Source organism: Sinocyclocheilus grahami, unplaced genomic scaffold, assembly GCF_001515645.1.
Source record: "Sinocyclocheilus grahami isolate Dianchi unplaced genomic scaffold, SAMN03320097.WGS_v1.1 scaffold57.1, whole genome shotgun sequence".
Lineage (NCBI taxonomy): Eukaryota > Metazoa > Chordata > Actinopteri > Cypriniformes > Cyprinidae > Sinocyclocheilus > Sinocyclocheilus grahami.
Genome location: NW_015505236.1, coordinates 2,820,434 through 2,841,445, shown reverse-complemented (window position 1 = coordinate 2,841,445; position 21,012 = coordinate 2,820,434). Strand labels below are relative to the sequence as shown.

Below are 21,012 nucleotides of genomic sequence, written 5' to 3'. Positions count from 1 at the left end.
TAAACTAAATCAATTTAATACATGTTTTTAAATTTTTTCACTGACTGATCTGCCTCCACCATATTTGTTAGATCATCTGTTTGTGTCAGACTGGAGGACAAATTCTGTTTTCCGAATGAGGAAGAGGGATGGTGGGGAAAATATAATACTACGAAAGGGCATCTCAGGCATAATGAACATTAAGGCGTACTCAGCTGATCTCCAGAACTGTGAGTGACACAGAAAAACTGCTGTCTTTTAATCCAATTTACTGGAATTTTGTCCATTTTACTGCATTTTTAGGCATGTTTTGACATGATGATGACAGTTTTGGGTCAATGATTAAAAAAAAAAAGTAGAAGAATAATTAATCATAAAATAATGTTAATATAATAATAATAATAATAATAATAATAATAATTATAATTGTTTTGAAATCATTCCTTAAACTTTTTTTTCTTGATGCCAAGACAGTTGTATCACCTTGATATTTTGACTTTATACACCACAAGAAAATATTCAAATGAATTTTAATTCAGAAATTGAACACATGCTTATCATAGAAGAGGTTTATTCATTTCACTGAATGAATTATTTTTTATTGTATTTTTTAATAAATTAATAAATAGGACATACAATTGACCCTTGTACATTTTAGATGTGAGTTGTTATTTGTCGCAGTAAGGGATAATCAGCTACTGTAATCTCATTGCTGTGTAGTGTTCAAAAGCAGATGCAATCTGATTCCAAATGGCCGCTGCAGCCATTTCTGTTTCCCTACGCCTGCATCCAACCGTGTGTGCGGATGTCCCTATGGAATGAAACTGCAGGAGAACCAGAGGGACTGTGTGAAGGATGATACTGAGCCCCCACCAGATGATAACTGCGGAGACTATGCCTTTCCCTGCGATGGGGGCCGCTGTGTGCCGAATTCTTTCCGCTGTGATGGTGTGAATGACTGTGCTGACAAGACAGATGAAGCCAACTGCACAGATCCAGGTGTGTATGTACATGTGAGTGTGCTTGAGCACCATCTAAAGACCTAGACATGTCTATGAACATCTCCTTTCAACATTTTTATCAGGAACAACCTGCTCTCCATATGCCTTCACCTGTGGGAACAAGCACTGTGTCCCTGCTAGTTGGCGCTGTGATGGGCATGATGACTGTGGTGATGGGACCGATGAAGATAACTGCCCAACACGTGTTCCAACCACCTGCTCATCCAGCCAATTCGCTTGCGCTAACGGAAACTGCATCCCAAAAGCATGGGTGTGCGATGCCTTCAATGACTGTGGCGATGGTTCTGATGAGAGACAGTGCAGTGAGTACTGAAGATTTTGGAGAAAATTCAGAATAAACATGAACAAGGTTCAGTGAATATGCAGAAATGCTAATTGGCAAAGACAATTTCATAAAAACATTCCCAGAAGCTCACCCCTAGAACAGCCCATGTACATAAATAAGACTTTTTTTAACCACTTCCAGATTCCACTATCATCACCTGCCAGCCTGGCTTCTTCCTGTGTCCAGATCACCGTTGTATATATAACTCATATGTCTGTGATGGAGACCAGGACTGTTTAGATGGATCTGATGAGAAGGACTGTGGTAAGGCAGTGATTTAATTTGAATTTGAGGTATTGGTATACTCAAAAGATCCACTTAGTTGGCATGAAATGAAAAATCTGTTTTCTAAATGCATGTATTGTGACTAATTCATGTGTGCATGTTGCATTAAAATATATATTTTTTCACCTTATAATCAAAATATCTGATTTATTGAAAATGTCTGATTAATCAAAATATCTGGACCTTCTAGTGACAGTGACGGAATTATGTCTGTTGACGTATACAGGACTTCTCCAATTATTTAATCTGTTTAAACCCCGCCCTTGCTCATGTTCATCTGCATTCACTTTTAAAAGCAATGCCTACATCTCAAAATCCAATCAACAATCAATGCATAAAACCAAGTCCTGGCCCTACATTTTTTCTGTCAATAGTTTGTTACACTTGAATGTACAAACCTGATTCCAAAAAAGTTGGGACACTGTACAAATTGTGAATAAAAACAGAATGCAATGATGTGGAAGTTTCAAATTTCAATATTTTATTCAGAATACAACATAGATGACATCAAATGTTTAAATTGAGAAAATGTATCATTTAAAGGGAAAAATAAGCTGATTTTAAATTATGGCATCAACACATCTCAAAAAAGTTGGGACAAGGCCATGTTTACCACTGTGTGGCATCCCCTCTTCTTTTTATAACAGTCTGCAAACGTCTGGGGACTGAGGAGACAAGTTGCTCAAGTTTAAGAATAGGAATGTTGTCCCATTCTTGTCTAATACAGGCTTCTAGTTGCTCAACTGTCTTAGGTCTTCAGAGACACTGCTACTCTGAGAGGCTCTTTTTATACCCAATTATGTTGCCAATTGACCTAATAAGTTGCAAATTGGTCTTCCAGCTGTTCCTTATATGTACATTTAATTTTTCCGGCCTCTTATTGCTACCTGTCCCAACTTTTTTGGAATGTGTAGCTCTCATGAAATCCAAAATGAGCCAATATTTGGCATGACATTTCAAAATGTCTCACTTTCAACATTTGATATGTTATCTATATTCTATTGTGAATAAAATATAAGTTTATGAGATTTGTAAATTATTCCATTCGTTTTTTACTCACGATTTGTACAGTGTCCCAACTTTTTTGGAATTGGGTTTGTACATCACAACATGAAAGAAAAGATCCGTAGCTACACTTCTGTTTCATTATGACTTTATTTACCATGGATGACATGGATGTTGTGTGTTTATGGGTAGAGTACTCCTGTGCAACATATGAGTTCGCATGTGCCAGTGGAGATCAGTGTGTGAGTCTGAGTTACCGCTGTGATGGGGTTTATGACTGCAGGGACCACTCAGATGAGAACGGCTGTCGTAAGTTATATGTGTTTAGAAGTACTCTTTCAGCTCTTTTTCTTTTTTCAGCTTTTAACTCAGTTTTTGCTGTTAACTGTGACTTTTGGGGGAAATAACAGATTAGGATGATGTGAATCAGTCTTTACATATTTCTTTTAATTGATATAAGGCACTTTTAATCAATAGGGTACATAACATGGCCTGCAATTTTTACATTTATTGTCAGCCTAAAACTATTTTAATTTAAAATGTAATTTTCCAGAAGGTTTACAAATTTCACAATATCTAAATATGGTTCATTTCCTAATGATAAGCATTAAACATCAAAATTAAAAATAAATAATAACAACAATGTATCGTGGTTTAGTTATTGCTGATAATTTGTCTAATGTATCTAATAGTTTAAGTAACAGAACATGGGATTATGACATACAAATTATAATTTTTATATGGATAGAGGCTACTAACTGTGTATCTAATTGGTAATCAATTTTTGTATTATTAATTAGTAATTAGTGTTAATAAAATAATGCTAGTGATGACTTTTTAACTGGTATTTCATGTGCAGCCACACGTGGGCCAGGTCTATGCCATGACAATGAGTTCCAGTGCCAGGTTGATGGATTCTGCATTCCGAAAATGTGGGAATGTGATGGCCATCCAGACTGTGAGGACGGCTCTGACGAGCACAATGGCTGCCCACCCCGAACCTGCAGTTCTTACCAGTTCCAGTGTGCTAATGGAAACTGTGTGCCTCAGAGCTGGGTTTGTGATGGGGATAATGATTGCAGGGATATGAGTGATGAAACCAACTGTCCCACTCCACCATTCAGCTGCCCATCAGGTCAGTGGTTGTGTCCCACAGACCAGGTGTGCATCACAGATGCTCAGGTGTGTGATGGCCAGAGAGACTGCCCCAATGGAGCTGACGAGTCTCCCCTCTGCAGTAAGTACTGCTGTTGAAAACAGATTTATGTATTAATATCTGATGTTGATGAACTATTCAAATAGTTTTTCTGTCTCTTTCTTTCTCACTGTTTGCTTTATTAGATGAAGATGACTGTCAGGTAAATAACGGAGGCTGCAGTCATGGTTGTATTCAGGGTCCATTTGGAGCTCAGTGTACCTGTGAACCAGGATTCCAGCTGCTGAACGACTCAAAGACCTGCGACGACATAAACGAGTGTCTGATCCCTGGATTCTGCAGTCAAACCTGCTACAATGAGCGTGGCTCCTTCCGATGCTACTGCCAAGATGGTTACCAGCTGGAGTCTGATGGACGTACATGCAGAGTCACATGTAAGCATCATATCCATCACATACACATCAAAAATGACTGGCCCAAGACTTTATGAAGTATAACATGTTGCTGAATTGCATTTTTAGTTAAATGGCTAATGGTTTTAATGCTAGTTCACACTGTTCCAACAAACACCAAATCCATATAATACTTAAAGTAATAAGTATTATAAGGACACAAGGATAGTAAAACCTGAAATCTGTGATGAAATGTGTAATCTGCTCTAGCTCCAGGTGATGCTTTACTTCTGGTGGCCAGACGCAGCCAGATCAGTGCTAACCGCATCTACTTCAGGCCACCCCTTATTGTTCCTGTTGTCAGTGGCACAAGCATTGTTGCTGTGGACTTTGATAATGTCAATAAACGAGTCTACTGGGGTGATTCATCTGAGAAAATGATCTATAGTTCTTTCCAGAATGGCACAGACAAAAAACAGGTAACTACTAAGAAGAAATTAAGGTCTAGTTGTCTTAAGACGGCTTATTCATTTAATGTCATGCATATATTACTTATATGTTCATCAACTACATTTTGGGATTAACTCATCTGATGATGCTGGTATGTTAGGTTTTCTCTTCAGGCCTGATGGTACCTGAAAGCATTGCAGTGGATTGGGTGGGTAGAAACATTTACTGGACCGACTATGTCATGGAAAACATTGAAGTATCTACTCTGGATGGCCATTTCCGGAAGGTTTTGATTACCAAGAATGTTACCAGCCCTCGCGGACTGGCTCTAGACCCCCGCAGCTAGTATGCATATTAACATATTTACTGATTTGTTTCTGTTTTGAGAGAATGCAACAGTACTAGGATTAGTTCACCCATTATCACCCATTTCTGTAATTATTTACCCTCATGTCGTTTTAAATCCATAAGACGTTTGTTCATTCACTTTTGTTCAACAGAAATGGCATATAATATGGTAAACAGAAGCTCACCAAACTCCACTGAATGATGCACAAGAACTAACATCATTAGTTCTTGTGTAAGTCATTGGTTCTTGTGTGTCAAGAAAGCACATCTGAGCTTCCGTTGATCATATTTTATGCAATCTATGCATGTATGTGGATGTTTATATGTAAGTACAAGCCTAAATTAAATATGTTCATTATATAAAGTGATCACGTCTCTTCAGAAGACTTGATTAAACAACTCAATTCATATGGATTACTTTTACAATCTCTTCATGAACTTCTGACGTCAAAGTTTTCAATGTGGGGACTGAAATCTTTCAAGTTTTATTTATGTATTTTTTTTTTTTTTGTGTGTGTTAAGAAGATGAAGGAAAGACTTTTGGCTTTGGAATAACATGAGGATGAATTAAAAAAAATTCTGTGCGTTAATTATTGTTTCAAGATCACATAGGGTTTTTAAGGTTTTGTATCATAAAATTATAATTCCTTTTGTTTTCTTCTCAGCACCAATGTAATGTTCTGGTCAGACTGGGGTCAGAACCCTCGAATAGAGCAGGCTAGTATGGATGGATCTGCAAGAAGAGCAATTGTGACTAACAAGGTATACTGGCCCAACGGACTTACACTGGATTACACAACTAGAAGACTATACTTTGTTGACGCCTACCTGAAATATATTGACTACTGTGACTACGATGGCAAAAACAGGCATCAAGTCTTTGCAAGTGACATGGTAACCATTTAAAGTTCCTGGTTAAAATCCATCTATATTTTACATGAAATATAAGTCACAGTATGGTTTATTTAATGTTGTATTTTTTACTCCTCACTTCCTACCGTCCCCGTGTCTGCAGGTTCTTCAGCAACCCCATGGCATAACCATCTTCGAAGACAACATATACTGGAGTGACCGCTACACAAGCCAAATCATGAGGACTAATAAATTTCATGGAGGTAACATCACCACCCTTCTGACCAGTGTGTACCAGTGCATGGGTATCGCCATGGATCACCCCGTCAAGCAGCCTTTAGGTTAGGCTTTCATGCAGGTTATTAATGAAAGGAGTGTCTTTTTTTTAGTTGACTAACATAGTCTGTTGGATCCCATACAGGACTTAACCCCTGTGAGAACCATCCATGCAGTCAGCTGTGTCTGCTATCAACCTTAAGACCACGATACTACAGGTGTGACTGCCAGTCTGGCTGGACCCTTGCCAGCGATAGTAGTACTTGTACTAAAGGTCAGAGTCTTGGCAAAATGAGCATGTGCCAATTGAGGTCTTGAGGTCTAATAGCCTTTCACTTGACTTAATGGTGCTGTAATAATTATTTTTCATAGATGACACACCATTCTTGATGGTCGTCAGAGACACAGTAATTATGGGAATTCCTCTCAACTCCAATGACACATCCAACAATGCCATGGCACCAATTTCAGGCATCACACAAGGCCGAGATATTGATTTTGATGATCAAGAGCAGTTTGTCTACTGGGTGCAAGGCACTGTAAGTTAATCAGACAATTTCTTAGAGCATTGTTTTAGAATTAACCTATGATATTACTCATAAATCCGTGTATCATTCGATCATTCGTTTTTTGATTTAATATTGAAAATAGACAAATTTGAAAACGGCTCCTTTTTAGTTTTTTCCGAAAAACGAGAATTCAGCTTAAATTTGCGTTTTTCGTTCATGGGTGGAAAAATTAATAAACAATTTGAATATTCGATTTCTACACGTGGGCGGGAATTAAACACCCCTTTCTGCTGATTGGTCAGTCGAAGATCAAACCGTGCCGTCATCAGTTCTTCTGCAGTATCATGCAGCAGAATAATAGTCCTCCACTGCTGCAGTTGTACGGATTAATAACCCATTTTATCAATTTCATATTTTTCTCATCAAACAAACAGGCTAATGATTAGCTCGACACAGCTTGTACCGGGGCAGAGTCTAGACAGGTCTTTCTTCTGTGTAGACCAGCTGTTCTTAAAGTGATAGGGGGTCCGAGAAATAATTTGCTATAGCCTAAAGTATTTCCAGACTGTAAAGTCGCTTTTTTATCATGCTACATAGGCCTACTGTGATTTATTCCAAAGTGACTTATATGATGCCTTTAACGTCAAATAATCTAAATGAAGCCTTTTAAAAGACGAGTATTCCCTGTGGTTCATGTTTGTGGCATGCGCCGGGAAAGATGCTCAAGGAGACCGAGACACGCTAAAGCAGCGCATAATTGTTCTCTTTATTTTTTAAAGGCATGACATTTTGTAGTTATTTTGAACGTAACGTTATACAATTAAAAAAAATAAATTTTACCATACGACTATAAATTACAGAGTATTAAGTTATTTCCCCTCGATGGGGAAAAAATCCAAGTGAACATCAATCAGTACTCAATATTAATGTAAACTGTTTTAAATATGACTGCTGCTTATTTCCGGTGCCCTTCTGCGCTTGACTGTAGTCGTGTCTGTCTGCTTATTGAGTTTATTTAACCCATCGCCATTTATTGGAACTGTGTGAACTAGTGACTACTCACCTTAATGTTGTTCTAAAGGCTTATTACTTAATAACACAAAAATCTCCTGCTTGCACTTGCCAATTTAATGGCAGAGAATGGTGACTTTAGTTTTTTTGAAGCGGATGCATTTCTGTCGTAAAATAATCCTATGCATTTCGTGCCGTATATTCCAAGCATTCTGAAGGTATACTGAGGGTTTGGTGAGAAACAAACTGAAATGGCAAGTTATTATATTTTATGAAATCTGAAGGTATTCTGAGGGTTTGGTGAGAAACAAACCGAAATGGCAAGCTATTATATTTTATGAAAATCTCGCGTTGCAGTGCGAGTGCGCAGCAGCATATCCTTTTGAGATATCAATTATGATAAATTTTAGACTACATTATATAACTCTAACAGTAGGCTATTTAATATCTGTTGTTCTCCGGTTGTCAGTCAGAATGACAGTTCTTGCATGAACATTATAGGCCTATATATACCCAAGCCAATTTATTATTCCTTCCTTTTTGTCTTAGTGTTTAAAATATTTATTTTGAAACAAATTAATTTATTACTTAAACAGACTTACTGGGTGAGCGGGGTAGGCTAAGAGAGCTGTCATGTCATACCCTGCCATGCCCAGCTGATGCAAAGAATAGAATTTATATCTACACAGAAGAAAGCCCTGTCTAGACTCTGCCCCGGTACGAGTTGTGTCGAGCTATTCATTAGCCTGTTTGTTTGATGAAAAAAGACTAAATGTAGTTGCAATAAATACATTAAGAATCCATACAACTGCAGCAGCCCAGGACTATTATTCTGCTGCGTGATACTGCGAAGGCACGGTTTGATCTTCGGCTGACCAATCAGCAGAAAGGGGTGTTTAATTCCCGTCCACGTGTAGAAATCAAATATTCAAGCTGTTTATTCATTTTTCCACCCAAGAACGAAAAACGAAAATTTAAGCTGAATTATGTTTTTTCGTGTTTTGGAAAAAAACGAAAATACGAAAAAGGAGGCGTTTTCTAATTTTTCTACTTTCAATATTAAATAAAAAAACGAATGATCGAATGATACACGGATTGATTCTCATAAATTTACAGTATTTTTAACTATTACAAAATATTTAGCTTTCACATTCTTTCTATTTTCTTGTGTTATATATGTATGCATGTATGTATGTACCCAGATCTCCTGGAAACCACAACAAATGCCTTGTGTGTTTGGGCACACTTGGCCAATAAAGCTCATTCTGATTCTGATTCAAATTAGTAAAGCAAAATAATACTGAAAGATTGTGAAAATGAAAAATGAAAAATGAAATCTTTATAAAAAGAAAAAAAGAAAAACAATAAAATTGAACCAAATAGTACTGTATCATGAAAATATTGTTGATCCCCCCCAGGGCTCAATTTATAGAAGTAAGACAGATGGGTCCAATCGAACTCAGTTTGCACCAGCTGCTATTATTGGTTCCCCCTCTGGTCTTGCTTTTGATTGGATAACACGGATCATGTACTACACTAATCCCACTGTTAAGGCCATTGAGGTGAACAACATTTCTTCACACATTAACAGACTTTATCATATATTATATATCATCAGATATATTATTGAATTAAGTTATTTCTAATTATTTGTTTATTTATTGTTATTTTATTTTTATTTTCGCTTGTCTCCCCCCAAAAGGTCATTAGGGTTGATGGATCTCAACATTACAGGAAGACAATCATCACAAACACAGGGAAACCAGAGGGAGCTGGAGAGCCAATAGGAATAGCTCTTGATCCAGCTAGAGGGTATACAATTTTGTGACTAGTATACATTTGTCCTACACTAATTTGTTATCAAGTGTTAGTTATTAATGTACTGTCGACATCCTCTCACCATGCAGGACACTGTTCTGGACAGACAGAGGTTCAGATAGTGGAGTTCCACCAAAGGTGGCAAGTGCAGACATGGATGGTGGAAACCTCAGAAACCTCTACACTGGCAAACTGGGCAATGTTGAGTTCATCGCTGCAGACATAGAGGCCAGGAAAATCTACTGGGGTGTCCCTCAAACTGGGATGGTGAGAAACATACACTTGTTCATAAATCCTCATGTGGAAATAAGTAATTATGCACTTGTTCTACTTTCCTGGCTTTTAACTTCTCTGTGATCGGCAGATTGAATGTGGAACGATGGATGGTGCAAGCAGGGTGACCATCGTGAGTGGCCTGTCTCACCCCTGGGGCATCACTGTGTACCAAAACTACCTTTACTACACTGACCTTGACTATGAGGTAATTGAGAGAGTGGACAAGAACACAGGCGCAGACATGGTGGTGATGAGGAGTGGCATGGCAGGGGTGCGGGCACTGAAAGTGCATGCCAGAGACAGTAAGTGAAGCATTACAGTTTGCACTTTACTTTAAATAAATTATCATTTTACAGGAGTTGCAAGATGTCACCTATGAACTCTGCTAACTTGTTGAAAAGTGGTGATACAAGATAGAAGCACTGGTATGTTGTCAGTGGCTAAATATTCAGTTTAGCGGTCATTACAAAATAAATCTACATGCCAAAACTGACCATTCGGAAATATTAGTAAGTAATCTTACTAATACATTTTAACAGGCACAATTTAAGACAAGCCGAAAGTGTAATCTTCTGGATTTTAACTTTTGTTAAAAATCATTCACTATGTTCTGTTTACCATTAATTCTTTAAAACCAGACTCTGCTGGCACTACCAATGCTTGCAGTTCGGACAATGGAGGCTGCCCCCACCTGTGTCTGCCAAAACCTGATGGACAAAAGACATGCGCCTGCACCACAGGTTTTATCCCATCTCAGGATGGGTCTCACTGTGAACAGTATGACTCTTATGCTATAGTGTCCTCTTCCAAATTTATTAGAGGATTCCACATCAACAGCTCTGACCACTCTGAGGCCATGGTTCCTGTTGGAGCACGTACGTATTGATTGCAGTATGCTAAACAGTTTGATCTCTGTTAGAGAAGTAGTAAATTAATTCAATTTAATATTTTTCAAATTATTACATTTAAAAAAATTATAAATTTTATCATGTGATGTAGCGTTTTGTACTAAAAAAACATAAAATGCTTTTATTCTGTAGATACTTACTCAGTTCTCAGCAAGCTGGACATGCACATCGCCTCTGGATTCCTGTACTGGATTAATAACAGCACCTACTCATCCTACAGAGGCATTTACAGGACAAAGACAGATGGCTCACGCTATTCTACTGTCATCAGCCAGTTAGGCACTGGAAGGATTCAGGGCTTGGCAGTAGATTGGATCGCAGGTAAATAAATGTGAAAGTGACACCATGTATACTGTAAGAGTTGGGTGTATGTGTTTATATATCAGGCTGATTCTTTTCTTTTTTTATGTCAGGAAACTTACTAAATGTAGTTGCAATAAATACATTAAGAATCCATACAACTGCAGCAGCCCAGGACTATTATTCTGCTGCGTGATACTGCGAAGGCACGGTTTGATCTTCGGCTGACCAATCAGCAGAAAGGGGTGTTTAATTCCCGTCCACGTGTAGAAATCAAATATTCAAGCTGTTTATTCATTTTTCCACCCAAGAACGAAAAACGAAAATTTAAGCTGAATTATGTTTTTTCGTGTTTTGGAAAAAAACGAAAATACGAAAAAGGAGGCGTTTTCTAATTTTTCTACTTTCAATATTAAATAAAAAAACGAATGATCGAATGATACACGGATTGATTCTCATAAATTTACAGTATTTTTAACTATTACAAAATATTTAGCTTTCACATTCTTTCTATTTTCTTGTGTTATATATGTATGCATGTATGTATGTACCCAGATCTCCTGGAAACCACAACAAATGCCTTGTGTGTTTGGGCACACTTGGCCAATAAAGCTCATTCTGATTCTGATTCAAATTAGTAAAGCAAAATAATACTGAAAGATTGTGAAAATGAAAAATGAAAAATGAAATCTTTATAAAAAGAAAAAAAGAAAAACAATAAAATTGAACCAAATAGTACTGTATCATGAAAATATTGTTGATCCCCCCCAGGGCTCAATTTATAGAAGTAAGACAGATGGGTCCAATCGAACTCAGTTTGCACCAGCTGCTATTATTGGTTCCCCCTCTGGTCTTGCTTTTGATTGGATAACACGGATCATGTACTACACTAATCCCACTGTTAAGGCCATTGAGGTGAACAACATTTCTTCACACATTAACAGACTTTATCATATATTATATATCATCAGATATATTATTGAATTAAGTTATTTCTAATTATTTGTTTATTTATTGTTATTTTATTTTTATTTTCGCTTGTCTCCCCCCAAAAGGTCATTAGGGTTGATGGATCTCAACATTACAGGAAGACAATCATCACAAACACAGGGAAACCAGAGGGAGCTGGAGAGCCAATAGGAATAGCTCTTGATCCAGCTAGAGGGTATACAATTTTGTGACTAGTATACATTTGTCCTACACTAATTTGTTATCAAGTGTTAGTTATTAATGTACTGTCGACATCCTCTCACCATGCAGGACACTGTTCTGGACAGACAGAGGTTCAGATAGTGGAGTTCCACCAAAGGTGGCAAGTGCAGACATGGATGGTGGAAACCTCAGAAACCTCTACACTGGCAAACTGGGCAATGTTGAGTTCATCGCTGCAGACATAGAGGCCAGGAAAATCTACTGGGGTGTCCCTCAAACTGGGATGGTGAGAAACATACACTTGTTCATAAATCCTCATGTGGAAATAAGTAATTATGCACTTGTTCTACTTTCCTGGCTTTTAACTTCTCTGTGATCGGCAGATTGAATGTGGAACGATGGATGGTGCAAGCAGGGTGACCATCGTGAGTGGCCTGTCTCACCCCTGGGGCATCACTGTGTACCAAAACTACCTTTACTACACTGACCTTGACTATGAGGTAATTGAGAGAGTGGACAAGAACACAGGCGCAGACATGGTGGTGATGAGGAGTGGCATGGCAGGGGTGCGGGCACTGAAAGTGCATGCCAGAGACAGTAAGTGAAGCATTACAGTTTGCACTTTACTTTAAATAAATTATCATTTTACAGGAGTTGCAAGATGTCACCTATGAACTCTGCTAACTTGTTGAAAAGTGGTGATACAAGATAGAAGCACTGGTATGTTGTCAGTGGCTAAATATTCAGTTTAGCGGTCATTACAAAATAAATCTACATGCCAAAACTGACCATTCGGAAATATTAGTAAGTAATCTTACTAATACATTTTAACAGGCACAATTTAAGACAAGCCGAAAGTGTAATCTTCTGGATTTTAACTTTTGTTAAAAATCATTCACTATGTTCTGTTTACCATTAATTCTTTAAAACCAGACTCTGCTGGCACTACCAATGCTTGCAGTTCGGACAATGGAGGCTGCCCCCACCTGTGTCTGCCAAAACCTGATGGACAAAAGACATGCGCCTGCACCACAGGTTTTATCCCATCTCAGGATGGGTCTCACTGTGAACAGTATGACTCTTATGCTATAGTGTCCTCTTCCAAATTTATTAGAGGATTCCACATCAACAGCTCTGACCACTCTGAGGCCATGGTTCCTGTTGGAGCACGTACGTATTGATTGCAGTATGCTAAACAGTTTGATCTCTGTTAGAGAAGTAGTAAATTAATTCAATTTAATATTTTTCAAATTATTACATTTAAAAAAATTATAAATTTTATCATGTGATGTAGCGTTTTGTACTAAAAAAACATAAAATGCTTTTATTCTGTAGATACTTACTCAGTTCTCAGCAAGCTGGACATGCACATCGCCTCTGGATTCCTGTACTGGATTAATAACAGCACCTACTCATCCTACAGAGGCATTTACAGGACAAAGACAGATGGCTCACGCTATTCTACTGTCATCAGCCAGTTAGGCACTGGAAGGATTCAGGGCTTGGCAGTAGATTGGATCGCAGGTAAATAAATGTGAAAGTGACACCATGTATACTGTAAGAGTTGGGTGTATGTGTTTATATATCAGGCTGATTCTTTTCTTTTTTTATGTCAGGAAACTTGTACTTCACTAATGCATATACCTCTCAAACATACCTTGAGGTGTTACGTCTGAACACAAGCGTTCAACTTATCCTGCTGAAGAGTTCAGTGGATCGTCCCCTAGATCTTGCCGTCAGCCCTAAATTGCGTCTCCTCTTCTGGACTGATGCTGGTCAGTCACCCAAGATTGAGAGCGCTCTTTTGGATGGTACCAATCGGACAGTTCTTGCCTCTGAGAGCCTGTCATCCCCCCGAGGGTTAACAGTCGATTACACCAATGACTTATTGTACTGGGTTGATGACACACTGGATATGATTTCCCGCATGGCATTCGATGGTTCTCAGCGGCAGATTGTACGCTACGGAAGTCGCTACCCCGCGCCATACAGTGTCGCTATCTTTGGCGAGTACATGCTGTGGGTGGATCGCAAACTGGGCAAACTGTTCCAGGCCAGCAAGAGTCCTGGTAATACAGACACGCCAGAGGTGATCCGAGATGGTATAGAGGATCTGACAGACATTGGAGTGTTCGACTCCCATGGTCAGCCCACTTCTGCCAACCTGGTGGGTTTTAACCCATGCCAAGAGGACAACGGGCGCTGTCAACAATTTTGTTTTGCAATGCCCGAGCAGCAACAGCCCAAATGTGCCTGTGCCCATGGTTCTCTGCTCAGCAATGGAGTCTCATGTGGCTTTGGCCTGGATGAGTACCTGATCTTCACCACGGATTACACCGTGAACAGCCTGAGACTGGACCCAGAAGACCACAGCACCCCATTTCCCACCTTTACCCTGGGCTATGGTGTTTTAGCCACAGAGTTTGACTTCCAGGACAAGAGAGTGTTCTTTACCCAGTATGTGGGTTTAGGCAGGAGTAAAATAGGATACATTCTAACCACCAGCAGCACTAGCCCACCGATCACCGTAGCCAGTGGTAGAGTCTAAAGCTTTAATATTATCAGAATGAGTAAGCCGAAACTATCCAGTAACAATGTTAAAATGTTCTCTGCTTTCTTTTCATCTGTTAGATCTGGATGATCCTGAAGGTCTGGCCTATGATTGGATCCACAAGCGTCTTTATTTCACAGATTATTACAATAGGAGTGTGCAGTCTATGGGAATAGATGGCCAAAACCGTTCCTTCATTGCACATGGTGACCGCCCCAGAGCCATTGTGGTGGATCCCTGCTATGGGTAAGAAATGTTCACTCTTAAAATTCTCAACTAAACCCTGGGTTAACAGAATATGGGTTATCTTTTTTTCCATATTTCACTCTGTTCATTAGAGCTGCATGATTATTCGAAGATAAATTGAAACCACAATATGGCTTTGTGTGATTATCCAATTGCAAAGTTAGTGATAGTGATTTGTTTTTCTGACTGAACCATCCAGTTTGTCCTGATTTAACTTTTCGGACCATAACAGCCAGAATAAAAGAATAACTAATTTTCTGTCACTGTTTGACATTTTGTTTTTTCCCTCTAACACTGAGATGAAATATATAAATTGCACACAACGTGAAAGATTCTGTGATGTTCAGTTTGTGATTAGTTGTTTGTTGCTAAACAGCTGGCCGTTACATTCAAACACTGCATCTCTCCGCACTATAATTGAATACTTTTGGTATCACAATGCAGTGTTAACCCCCTTACAGAATTACAAGTGTGATGCTTCCAGGGCTTTAAAAATGCCTGGGTTAAAATAGTTCAAATTAGGTTAATATATTTAGAAGAATTACAATCTGAAAACTGATTTTGCTTGCTCAGATACCTGTACTGGACTGACTGGGGTTCCCCTGCTAAAATTGAACGAGCCACACTTGGTGGAAACTTCCGGATCCCAATTGTAAACACAAGCCTCTCTCAGCCTAATGCTCTGTCTTTGGATTATGAGGAACGACTGCTGTATTGGGCTGATGCAACACTGTGAGTTTATACTGACCTCATTTTTACATCAGTTTTGTTTGTTGAATATTTGTTATTTGCAGTAAAAATAATGTTTCACTGTCTTTGTCACAGGGATAAGATTGAGCGTGCCTCTTTGACTGGAGAGAACAGGGAGATCATTCTTAGTCAGACACAGTACCCATTTTCTGTGACAGTGTTCCAGCAGGATATCTACTGGACTGAATGGAACACACGGCTCGTGTACCGCGCCAACAAGGACGACGGTTCTGGTCTGACTATAATGGCCACCGATCTCCAATACAGACCCAATGACATCCACGTCTTCTCTGCCAGCAGGCAGGAGAGCTGCTCGAGTCCCTGCCAGCTGTTCAATGGAGGCTGCAGCCATGTTTGTGTCCCAGGTTGATCTAAATGCACTTATTTGACTTTAAAGGAAAAGTTGAATATATATGCAGTGAACGCCAAAAGCCTGAGACTTAAAATTTTTAAACAAAGAAATAATATAACTGATTCTACACTACATCATTAATCATTTATGTAATTGATATTTTGACTATTTGTACATACAGTCAGATCTTTTTCCACTAAAGCGCTTTTGACCATTCTCAAGTCATGCTGGAGAATAAGATCACCTGGTTTTACACATGCATGGAGTTCATGCAGTTTGAGTGTTACTTTAATTAAAGCAAAATTAAGAAATTTTTATATTTTTAAGTTCTTCAGTCAAATTTCAATGCTGATCATAAAATGTATGATATAAATATATACTTTGTTAAAAAATGCAAAATGGAAACATTTTTACTTGCTCTTAGACTGTTGGACCCCACTGTATGCAAATTCCAAGTTGACTGATTAGTTTTTTCTCTTTTGGGAAGATTACATCTCTCATGTCTTTCATCTGTCACTTTATCCCAGGTCCAACTGGTCCAGAGTGTCAGTGTCCCAGCACTGGTAACTGGTATCTGGCCAACGATGGGAAAGACTGCATCCTTGACAATGGGCAGCGGTGCCATGCAGATCAATTCACCTGTCTAGATGGAAGCTGTTTTGCCCAGCGCTGGAAATGTGATGGCTACAGGGACTGCATAGATGGCTCAGATGAGCTCGAGAGAGTGTGTGGTAAGTAACCTTACCAATTGTTTAATTTAAATTGTTTGCAAAAAATGTTTTAATTTATTTTTGTACCATTTTTTTATACCTAAATTAAAAAAAATGCAAACATTAATGTGCCTTCTACAGCTTTCCACACCTGCTCACCCACGGAATTCACCTGTGATAACGGAGGCTGTGTGCCTCTGTACTATGTGTGTGACTACACAAACGACTGTGGAGATAACAGCGACGAGCATGGCTGTCCCTTCCCAACCTGTAACCCTACCACAGAGTTTACCTGTGCTAACGGGCGCTGCATCAGTGCAGCTTTTGTGTGTGATGGATTCAATGACTGCCGAGACAACGGCACCACGGATGAAGTTAACTGTCGTGAGTGCAGTATTTTATTTAAATAATATTACAGTATTTCTTAATATTTTTTAATTAGGTTTTCAGTTTTAATTTGTAGTTGTAGTAATTGTATGTGCTTTTGTCTTTTCCTTTTTTTTGTACTATTTTTATATAGCATTTTTATTTTAATTTTAAATTGAGTACTTTAACCTAGACACATTTTATTTCGTTTAGTTGCCAATACAACATATCTAAAGTTTTTTTTTTTAAGGTTAAGTTTTGTTTTACCTAATAGTTATTTTATTTTAGCTTAATTTTAATTAATCAATAGTTTTAGGTTTAGTTATCAATAACACTGTGTGATTAACATCAACATCCACAACTGCATGGAATTTTGTCCCTTTGTTCCCATTTTATCTAAAAGAAGCTCTGAACAAGATTCTCTTTAGCTGGTGTAATAAAGGTTAAATGTATAATTTCTTGTAACAGAGAAAAAACATTTATTTGATTTATTAGCGGACAGAACCTGTGCACCCGGCTTAGTAAAATGTGACACCACCAACATCTGCATTTCTTCAAGTAGCCTGTGTGATGGCTTTAACAACTGTGGGGACAACAGTGATGAAAATCCACTCTTCTGTGGTAAGTTTCAGGGTCACAGCTTTTAGCTATTGCCTGCAGATGTCCTTCATGATGATTGACATTTTGATTTTGAGTGAATATATGAAAAAAAAATACTCATGCATGTCCTTAAATTCATGTCCTGTACTGCTTGTTGTTAACAGCTAGCCGGACTTGCTCGGCAGATGAGTTCCGCTGTGATAACGGGAAGTGTATTCCCCAGTTATGGGTGTGTGATCGCATCCCAGATTGTTTGGACGGCACAGATGAGCCACCCACCTGCGGTACATGTCAAATCCCTCACCTGTCTGTGAAGTAGATCCTGGAATCACTATCTAATACTCTCTTTGTTTCTTTCCACAGAGGATCAGGTTCGTACTTGTAACCCTCAGCAGTTTAGCTGTGCGAATGGACACTGCATTTTGGCAATGTGGGTATGTGATGGCAACAACGACTGTGGAGACAACAGTGACGAGGCCCAGGAACTGCAGTGCGGTGAGGCCAATCATCCATTTTCAAGATGGTAGAAACCAGCAAATCAATGCATATTAGTTCTAGTCTGACTATTATTTTGTATTTCAGGATCAAGGACTTGTAACCCCAGTGATTTCACGTGCCCCACTTGGTACCCAGGCTCTCCACGCTGTATTCCTTGGAGTTATGTGTGCGATGGTGAGAAGGATTGCACAGATGCCGCAGATGAGCTGCACAACTGCCCCAACCGTACCTGCCACATGAATGAGTTTGCTTGTGCCAATGGTCGCTGCATTCTGGTGCCCTTCCAGTGAGTTCTTCCTCTCCAGTCATATCTCACGCAAACAACATATCAAATCAAATCAAATGCTTCTCAAAATCTTTATAAAATCTGTATTGTGCATCTAAATCTCCTCCTCAGCTGTGACCGTGTGAATGACTGTGGGGACAGCAGTGATGAGATCGGCTGCGTGTACCGCACCTGCTCCAGTCAAGAGTTCACCTGTCAGAATGGAGTGTGTATTCCATCGACGTATGTATGTGATGGTTATATAGACTGTCAGGATGGCACTGATGAACTCGAGGGCTTGTGCAGGAGTCCAGAACCCACCTGTGTACCTGGAGAATTCATGTGCAATTCTGGGGAGTGCATTGACATCCACAAGGTCTGCGACCATCAAAGGGACTGCTCTGACAACAGTGATGAGAAGGGCTGTGGTAAGACACCAGTCATATTTAGAAAAAGGCTCACTTTTGGAATGTGCCCAAAATAACAAATACAATATTTGGCAAGGCAAGAATAAGGACTTCAAAATTAATGATGAATTCTATTTATTATATAAATTGTGTGTTTACTGATTATCCAACACTCACAAGGGTAAAGCAACATTTTATTAAAATGTGGTGAAAATTACAAGGGTGAGACTGTAAAGCCAATATGACTACGAGAAATGAAAAGCCTACTATGAAACGAGCAATGAATTTATGAATTATACAAGGCATATTTGTGGTATGGAAATGGACTAGTGTTACATCTAAAAATCGACTTTTTAGTTTTGACACACTGATGAATTAGGCCCCACACACATACAATTCTATCTGCATGCATTTCCAATTCAGGTCATACTGTCATTACAGCAGACACATATACAAATAAATAAATAATTAATTAAAATTATTTCATAAATAGCACATTTATAATTACAATGGAGCTAATGAACTGGACAAATTAGGTAATGATGTGCCTTTATGTCCCTCCACAGGCATAAATGAGTGCAGTAACCCAGCCATTCACCAGTGTGCTCAGAACTGCGTAGACACCCAGACGGGTTACTACTGCTCCTGCAGGGATGGCTACAAACTCATGCCAGATGGCAAGGCCTGTGAGGATATAGACGAATGCAAAGAGGAGCCGGGAGTGTGCAGTCAGGTGTGCGAGAATGCTGTGGGTTCCTTCTATTGCAAGTGTGCACCGGGATACCTACGGGAGCCTGATGGACGCACCTGCCGGCAGAACAGTGGGATCGCACCGTACCTCCTCTACAGCAACCGTTACTATATCCGTAACCTGACCGCTGATGGATCATCTTCATCGGTGGTGCTGCAGGGACTATCGAACGTTGTTGCTCTGGACTTTGATACTACTGAGAAGCGTTTATACTGGGTGGATATTGGCACACAGCGCATTGAGAGGATGTATTTAGACGGGACAGGAAGGGAGGTCATATTGAAGAGTGACCTGGATGGAGCAGAAGGCCTGGCTGTGGACTGGGTGGGCCGGTAGGTTAATGAGAGACTTGATTCACTTATTCACTTAAAGGATGTTATAAAAACAAATGGGCAGAGTTAATCTATGGGTGGGGTTTTCCTTGCAGAAAGCTATACTGGGCAGATGTGATTATGGAAGCCATTCATGTCTCTGAACTTGATGGACGTTACCGGAAAAAACTCCTGAAAGGTTGTGTTGATGCCAACTCTACATACTGCTTCACCAATCCGCGGGCTGTTGCTGTTAACCCTAAATATGGGTGAGCTAAAGATAACACATTTATTTTATTTGTTCAGTTGAACCATGTGTGCAAACTTTCCCTTTCCCATTTCCGGTCAGATGGCTATACTGGACAGATTGGGGGCGGACGGCTTTCATTGGCAGGGCTGGAATGGACGGAACCTACACATCAGCTATCATCACTACCAAGCTAGTGTGGCCTCATGCCCTGACCATCGACTACACCAACAACAAGATCTTTTTTGCTGACGCTCACCTCAATTTCCTTGAGTAAGTTGTGTCCTGTACTGTATCCAAACCAAATCTGTTCTTCAGACAGTAACAGACAGGCCTGCTTTATGTAACACATACAGTATTATGAATATTATGAATCAGCATGGGAACCATTTCACCATTTGCATCACTCTGGTGGCAGCATTTCTCACAGCCATCATCAATGATGGAGGAGCAAACTCACTTTTAATTTTATAAATAGTAGTGTTGTAGTGAAAAATAATGTAGTTTTAAGAGAATGTAGTGGTTTAAACCTCAAATATCTGGTTTATAAGCACAGCTGTGATTTTATATATACATTTGTATATGGTACCGATTCACCATGTACCTATATAATCTATACTTATAATGTCCATTTTCCAACAGTTATGCTGATATGGATGGACAAAACAGACATAGGGCTATAACAGGCTCCATGCCCCATGCTTTCGCACTGACCCTGTTTGAGGATTTGGTGTACTGGACCGATTGGAACACCCACACCATAGAGAGAGCCCACAAATACACTGGTGCTAACCGTGTTGTAATGGGAAACAACACACACCGCCCTAATGACATCCACATTTACCACCCTTACAAACAGCCACGCAGTAAGACTATATATCATTCATTTCACCA

General features: G+C 39.2%; 1 protein-coding gene across 1 annotated transcript in view; it reads left to right on the top strand.

The window, feature by feature from the left end:
- Positions 1-21,012, top strand: part of lrp2b (low density lipoprotein receptor-related protein 2b) — a 46,942-nt gene that overhangs the window by 12,991 nt on the left and 12,939 nt on the right. Inside the window, exons 20-53 of the mRNA XM_016270701.1 lie at positions 72-209; positions 700-978; positions 1,064-1,303; positions 1,468-1,590; positions 2,809-2,925; positions 3,476-3,853; positions 3,958-4,206; positions 4,435-4,643; positions 4,775-4,959; positions 5,628-5,856; positions 5,978-6,155; positions 6,236-6,364; positions 6,463-6,629; positions 9,029-9,172; positions 9,313-9,422; positions 9,518-9,752; positions 9,793-10,006; positions 10,343-10,579; positions 10,745-10,933; positions 13,681-14,601; positions 14,696-14,861; positions 15,435-15,593; positions 15,687-15,976; positions 16,491-16,694; positions 16,815-17,057; positions 17,535-17,660; positions 17,804-17,923; positions 18,003-18,134; positions 18,222-18,423; positions 18,535-18,830; positions 19,376-19,892; positions 19,988-20,140; positions 20,221-20,391; positions 20,761-20,984. Of these exons, the coding sequence (XP_016126187.1) occupies positions 72-209; positions 700-978; positions 1,064-1,303; positions 1,468-1,590; positions 2,809-2,925; positions 3,476-3,853; positions 3,958-4,206; positions 4,435-4,643; positions 4,775-4,959; positions 5,628-5,856; positions 5,978-6,155; positions 6,236-6,364; positions 6,463-6,629; positions 9,029-9,172; positions 9,313-9,422; positions 9,518-9,752; positions 9,793-10,006; positions 10,343-10,579; positions 10,745-10,933; positions 13,681-14,601; positions 14,696-14,861; positions 15,435-15,593; positions 15,687-15,976; positions 16,491-16,694; positions 16,815-17,057; positions 17,535-17,660; positions 17,804-17,923; positions 18,003-18,134; positions 18,222-18,423; positions 18,535-18,830; positions 19,376-19,892; positions 19,988-20,140; positions 20,221-20,391; positions 20,761-20,984 (7,674 nt within the window). The remainder of the gene's footprint in view (positions 1-71; positions 210-699; positions 979-1,063; positions 1,304-1,467; positions 1,591-2,808; positions 2,926-3,475; positions 3,854-3,957; positions 4,207-4,434; positions 4,644-4,774; positions 4,960-5,627; positions 5,857-5,977; positions 6,156-6,235; positions 6,365-6,462; positions 6,630-9,028; positions 9,173-9,312; positions 9,423-9,517; positions 9,753-9,792; positions 10,007-10,342; positions 10,580-10,744; positions 10,934-13,680; positions 14,602-14,695; positions 14,862-15,434; positions 15,594-15,686; positions 15,977-16,490; positions 16,695-16,814; positions 17,058-17,534; positions 17,661-17,803; positions 17,924-18,002; positions 18,135-18,221; positions 18,424-18,534; positions 18,831-19,375; positions 19,893-19,987; positions 20,141-20,220; positions 20,392-20,760; positions 20,985-21,012) is intronic.